Genomic DNA, 7,057 nt, shown 5'->3' with positions numbered 1-7,057 from the left:
GCCTAGCTATAAAGGCTTCGTGTTGAACTATAACATGCAAGGGATGAATAAGTCATCTGATGAGCTGTTTGTGATGATGAAAGTCGCAGAGTCAGAAATCCAGAAAGAACATCAAGTGTTGATAGTCAATAAAACCACTAGTTTCAAGAAAACGGCAAAGGCAATAAGGGTAACTCCCAGAAGAGCGGCAAAGCTGTTGCCCCTCCGACGAAGAAACCCAAGGCCGAACCTAAGCCGAAAACTGAGTGCTATTATTACAAGGGGACTGGTCACTGGAAGCGAAATTGCCCCGAGTATCTGGCCGATAAGAAGGCGGCCAACGCCAAACAAGGTATATTTGATATACATGTTATTGATGTGTACCATACTGGTTCTCGTAGTAGTGCCTCGGTATTTGATACTGGTTCTGTTGCTCACATTTGCAACTCGAAGTAGGAACTACGAAATAAACGAAGACTGACGAAGGATGAAGTGACGATGCGTGTGAGAAATGGTTCCAAGGTTGATGTGATCGCCATGGGGATCAACGTGATGCCCTTGTAATCGTAGGGAGGGGAAAAGCAACGTCAAGAGCAGACCTAACGATCAACACCCGGCAAGCCTTTTTATCCAGGTTCAGGCCACTTACGCGTAAAACCCTACATCCTGCTCGTCTGATCGTATTAAGCGTTCTTTCGTTGTTTGTTACAGTGATGATAACCAACTTCTTGGCCAATCTCCAGAGAGTCTAACCTCTTTGTGAATGAGCTAAGGGACTCAATGAATGTCGAAGTCTACTTTCAAATTTCAGGAAGGTACTTGTTGAACATTGTAACAGGGAGTCAAACATGGTTGCTCATGAGCTAGCTAGGTTTGGGAGGAGTAATCCACCGTCTTTGTGGTCAGGTACACCTCCTAGCTTTATTATTCCCTTGTTAGCGGATGATGTAAGCTTGATTTGAGTTAATAAAGCTAGCCATGAAGGCCTTGCCATAAATTCTTTTTTGAAATTTTACACCTATGTACAGCACGTCCATATATAGTTATATACATGTGGAATGAGTTTTCAGAGTTTTCAAAACACAAGTCAATTTTTTTCAAAAAAGTTCACAAAAATAATAAAAAGTTATATATATATATATATATATATATATTCGATTTTTTAAATGTTACCATATTTATAAAAGTTCATTTTTTAATATGTTTGGAAATTCAAAAAATCCCTTTAAAAAATATTTGGATTTTCTAAAAATCTTTGAAAATTTTATAAAAAGATGTTTGGAATTTCAAAATATGTTTCTTTTTAAAATATTGTTCACTTTTTAGAAAAATGTAATGTTCTTGAAAATTTCTTCAAGATTTCAAACATACTCACTTAAAAAAATTCACTTTTTAAACCGAATAAGAAAACCAGACAAAAAAATCTAGCTACAGCCTCGACTCCCAGAACAAGACATCTGTTAAAACTTATTTATTCAGATGTTACTGCTAACACAGCCTTCCAACAAGATACAAAATAGTAAGAACGGAATGCGCAAGCCAGATGATTCACGATGTGCAAGGAATTGGCATATTTGGCAACACCCAGTTCCGTCAACTGTCGGCATCATCAACTTCACATGCTCCTTCAGCAGGAGCATTATAGCGCTGACCTCACAGGCCCTGTTACAGCAGTTCCAAAACAGTCAGATTTTACCCCTAAAATAACAACCAGATTTTGCCATCATAAACCCATGATCTATCTCTACTGTGGTTTCTCAATAACCTAGAATAGATCATGCAAGTCGACAGCAGCAGCAATTTTTCCATGCTTTATGGTTAAGCATATCTGGGTTTGGGCTCGTCTAGACCAGTTTTGAGACATAAGGTATAAATGAGAATATACATATCCAGTGGAATAAGAGGGTCAATATGGAAGGTTTGGGATGAGCAGACCAGGGCTTGGAAAATGGCACTTTTCCAAACCCCGAATCAGGCATGGTAGGATCAGGATGTTTTTCCTTCTAAAAATGGTAACTCATAGAACCACCTGTAATTTTTTTAGTGAAGTCAGTATCAACTTACTGTTGTTTGTTACTCTCTTGCGAAGATCGGAAAGGGCTACAGCAATTTTAGCACCAGTGAGAGCATTGTTCTTCACAAGTGCAATATCTGAATACGCTAAGGAGAAGTTTCTGCAAATGTAGGAAACCACAAGAGGCAGAAGAAAAAAAGGGGCAAGAATTGTATGCCCACATGTGCCTTCATCATTTTCTTCACAAGGTCCAATTCGATATTTAATTGTTAGAATTTGAGAATGCTAGAAAAGACAAACTGCACATTTAAGAAATAGGCACAGTAACTACCGAAATTCAAAATTACAAATGAATATGGATAAATCATGCAATATCCCTAAAATATACAACAGGTCGAAAATAAATTATAGGATACTGGCTTCCAATGAAGATCCTCCAGTTAGTACTTTCACTCTGTCAAGGATGAAGGGGGTGATTGTGTTTCCTATTATCTTTTTAGCACTGAGAAACAAAGTGCAAAATAATTAGATTGACATTTATATTGTTCAGAAACATACATGTTAACCCACCTGAACATGCACATGTACACATACAGAGAGAAAAGAGAGCAAGGAACTGGGACTGTACTCTGCTTCCTGGAGGGATTGCTGTATTGCAGACTCTATAACCTTTCCAGAAGCTGCATGTTGCTTCGGAACTGGCACTGCAATAAGAATTCCAGATCCTAGATGCATATTCTGGTTTGCATCTGCATCACGATAAACTCAAGTAAGAAATTCTCAATTAAGCCTGTAAAACATTCCAAAAGGAAATAGGTTGTGACCCTTAGATAACTATACTTCCATACTGCGGAGGGCAGCTGGCATGGCTGATCGGGAAGGGTATCAAATTTATCATATCTTCTTTAGGGGCTTTCTGGCTGGAGCTACCATATATTGATCACATCAAGTGTAGATTGCAAGTAGGATAGTAGTTATGAACTATAATTGATCCTAAGTTCACATTGGGCTATAGAATCCTCTAATAAAAAAGTTAAGAACTTTAACGGGAACAGGTGACTTCTGGTGGTTATGGTTATGGACCGACATTTTGTGTGACACAAATAAAGTCTCACAAATTAAATCCAATAAAGAATGCAGAAGATTCACATGTCTAATGTTAATACTTACATATTATCTTCGCACACTCTTCTGGAGAATCAACGCGACATGGCACCTACATTAAGCAGGCAGGAGTCACTTAGTCAAGGTATCCACCAATTTTAATTTTATTTAGAACAAATACTTTCTCATTTAAATTTGTGTCCGAAGCTGCAATATCTAATTTTACTTTCTCTTCAACAAAACTGTTCCCAAACCATTGTACTGCATAATTTAACCTGGAAAACATTCATTTTCAGAGCTGTGGTGCATTTTGAACTCTCAACAAAACCCTGGACGCTAATGTATTGGACAAAGAAAAACACTAACTTTATTGTTTGACAGAAGAAAATTTGTTCTACCTTACATCCACTGGTTTCTGTGAAGAAAGCTGGAAATTCGTTGGTTCTGTAAGCAGCAACAGTTACACCTTGAGTTTCCTGCCAACACAATCATTTAAAAACAATTGATTAGGTACCAAAACGAAGTGGCATCTCCCGTGATGTCTTGCCAGAAACATACCAGATTATAAAGCTCTAACAATAGTCTTTTTTTTGCGAATCTAACACTAAACTCTTTGAAGAGGCTATAACTCCTTTACCACCAGAGCATTTCGTTATAAATTCTTTGAAGATGCTGGTCTAAACTTATGTACCATAGAATGAATAAGGCATGTCCTCTTATCTATGGAGTTCCCAGTAGGAAGAAAAAGAGGCCATTCCAAGGCAACAGCCGATATTCTGAGTGAAAGTTGTCGAGGACCAAATTGTATCGGAACTTGACTACTTTTTGTGCCACCTCATTTCCAGTTCTTACTTTCTTATTGTTTCAAATCCAGATATCTAATACTTTCAAGATAAGTGCAGCTGTGCGTTCCTATGTTAAGGCATCATTATTAGGGTGATGATGACTAAGCTAACAATTATGTGGCAACTATTTTTTGTTACAAGACCTTGTCCTGTATATATGTAGCTTGATATTTGGAGCCTATTTGTATTGCTACGATCTTTCTTTATTTAGGCACTCTAACCAACACTCCTATAGAATTTTACTGGAAGCTGCTCCATCAGTACTTAAACATCAAGCCAGAAAAATATAGGTACAGCCTGTGAAGCATCCAACACCTAGCAGGAAAATCTACATGAAATTTTATTCTTCACAGGTCGAAACAGCTATATTTTTGGGCGGAAAACTTTAGGAGAGGCACCGACAGAAAAATTTATTAAAAAGGAAGAATGAGCATAGGATACTACCAAGTACTCAAGTGTCCGTGCGATATCCAAAATGGACTTCACACCGGCTGAAATAACAGCCACAGGAGTCTTTCCAAGTTCAGTTAAGTCAGAGGAGATGTCCATGGCTGCATCAAAATGGTAAATGTGTCCATCAAGCATTAAGCAGACATGTTTAATCTTTTATGACCATTACAAAAAATGATATTTAAGCAATATATGTTAATCAAGTTAACAATGTAGTGTGTACTCCCCACCTCAAGGTTTAAGTACATTAATCTGTAACAAACTAGCTATACATCATAGAGTAACACCACCATTCTAAATTAATTAGAAAATATCAGAAAGCTGTAACTCAAGAGAAATACTCCCTCCGTTCCTAAATATAAGTCTTTTTACAGATTTCACTAGGAGACTACATACGGAGCAAAATGAGTGAATCTACACTCTAATATATGTCTATATACATTCGTATGTAGTTTCCTAGTAAAAACTCTTAAAAGACTTATATTTAGGAACGGAGGGAGTATTATCTATGTTTCTGGTAAATGTTAACAAGTATAGTCTAGCCTTCCTATGCTAATCAGGTTAATAATGTAGTGTGTACTCCCAGTCTCGAGGTTTAAGTCCACTAATGTATAACTATACATCATAGAGTAACAACAGCATCCTAAATTAGACAGAGAATAGCATAAAGTTGCAAAAGACATACGATTGAAAAAACTACAATCATAAGAACTCAAGAGAAATATTTATATACTCCCTCCGTTCCTAAATATAAGTCTTTGTAGAGATTTCAATAGGGAACTACATACGGAGCAAAATGAGTGAATCTATACTCTAAAGTATGTCTAGATACATCCGTATGTAGTCTTTTAGTGAAACCTCTAAAAAGACTTGTATTTAGGAACGGAGGAAGTATGTTTCCTGCTAAGAGTTTGCACATGAAGTCTAGCAAATCACATTCTTTAACAGAGAAACTAAAACAGAGGCGAAATACAATGTCAATGCTATGATAAGTTAACTTTTCTTAAGAAAATATCATAAAATTAAAATGTAAAGTTTTCTATGCTATCCTCGAACAAATAAGTTAATTTGCTTGCTTACTCTGTAAGAAATACTGAGCAACATGTCTAAATTAGCTCTTGCAACCTCATTTATCTCATAATAGTCAATGATCAGTGCTACAACTACTGCCCTTTCATAATTCATACAAATCAATAGGAACATTTTTAGTTCACTGGAAGCTACTTACTTTTTTCACCATATCTGTGTACGCCTCCAATTCCCCCAGTCACAAAAATTGGTATACCAACCTAAATTTCAGAATAACTTAATTGCTTTATATAGAGAAACATCTGGTGCTAGGTACACATGGCTATGAAATAAAACCAAGATAAATAAGACGAATAAGATGCAATGTTTCTTGAAAGAACCTTGTGAGCAAAAAACATGGTGGCAGAGACCGTCGTAGCACCATTGCCGCCCGAAGCAACCTGAAAATTAGTAAAACAATCAAAAAGGAAAACAACAAATGGCAAACATAAATGTTAATCAGAGGGGCTATATACCTAGACATGAGGTAAATCCCAGATCTGAAATAATACACATCTTAATTCTTTCAAGAATGATGGCATGCCAACTTCAGCGCGATGCTTAATGATTTCACAAGAGTGTACATTTTGACTTAAGAAGGACGAAAATGTGTTGAGCAAGGTACTCACAACTTGTGCGATATCTCTTCTAGCTGTCTTCTGAAACTGACTTCCACTTATAGCCAAGTTCTTCAGCTGTTCACTGTTAAGCCCTACAATCGGACGAAGAATATGAATATTAGTACCAGTAGTACTAGAAGATAGCATTTTCAGATTAAGTGAACAACCTGATGGGTGCCCTGTACAACTTACCAACATGTGGTACACCATCCAGAATGGCTATGGTGGCAGGAACCGCGCCGTTCTCCCTGACGATGGCCTCCACCTCCATGGCCGTCTGCAGGTTCTTCGGGTAGGGCATACCTGCAACGGAAACGCCAATCAAGAACCCGTGGAGGATAGCTAGGGCGCATCGCCGGGGAGGGTCCTCTGCTCTGCTCCGAAGGGGGAAAGTGGGGGTCGAAGCCTATTACCGTGGCAGATGATGGTGGACTCGAGGGCGACGACCGCCCCGCCTCTCGCGAGCGCGGCCTCGACCTCCGGCGACACCGCGACGCCTGTCGGCGACGGGTCTTCCCGCGGCGGCGCCTTCGACATCCCCGGCGATCGTTGAGTCTTCCTTGACTGATTTCTCCGGAGACAACACACGGCAGCTTCAGCTTCAGCTTCCGCAGTCAGCTGGCGTTCTTTCACTTAGATCCAGGAATTTGATGATTTGCTATTAAATTTGTGAATCTTTGATTATAGATCTAAAAAATGTCATGATTGATAATACTCCCTTTATAATTTTTCCGGTAAAGTGTAAATTGTATAGGAAATAATCTCAATCAGCCGGTTGATTTTTCCGTTGCTTCCGCCTCTTTTCATGGATGACGCGTGTCTCAATGGACCTGCACACCGCTTTCACGTGCTGCCTTATATTCTCCTTGGACTACTCTCCTCAACATCTTTTCTTCTCATATCGTCTTTCTTTCAGCCATCTAGCCTCATCCATCACACACGTAAAGAGCATGATAGTTAGCTCCCACGAAGACATC

General features: G+C 38.6%; 1 protein-coding gene across 1 annotated transcript; it reads right to left on the bottom strand.

The window, feature by feature from the left end:
* Positions 1–1,420: 1,420 nt before the first annotated feature.
* Positions 1,421–6,713, bottom strand: LOC123449621 (pseudouridine-5'-phosphate glycosidase). Its single transcript, XM_045126902.1, has 12 exons — positions 6,494–6,713; positions 6,273–6,383; positions 6,090–6,172; positions 5,802–5,861; positions 5,621–5,681; positions 4,387–4,493; positions 3,496–3,573; positions 3,164–3,209; positions 2,622–2,742; positions 2,410–2,495; positions 2,044–2,130; positions 1,421–1,641 (listed from the first exon to the last, which is right to left on the bottom strand). The coding sequence occupies exons 1-12, from the start codon at positions 6,615–6,617 to the stop codon at positions 1,619–1,621; spliced, it is 987 nt and encodes a 328-aa protein (XP_044982837.1). The 5' UTR covers positions 6,618–6,713; the 3' UTR covers positions 1,421–1,618.
* Positions 6,714–7,057: the final 344 nt, after the last annotated feature.

The sequence above is a fragment of the Hordeum vulgare genome, chromosome 4H, assembly GCF_904849725.1.
Source record: "Hordeum vulgare subsp. vulgare chromosome 4H, MorexV3_pseudomolecules_assembly, whole genome shotgun sequence".
NCBI classification, from domain to species: Eukaryota; Viridiplantae; Streptophyta; class Magnoliopsida; order Poales; family Poaceae; genus Hordeum; species Hordeum vulgare.
Note: the sequence above shows the minus strand (reverse complement) of the source record. Positions and strands in the feature narration are given on the sequence as shown.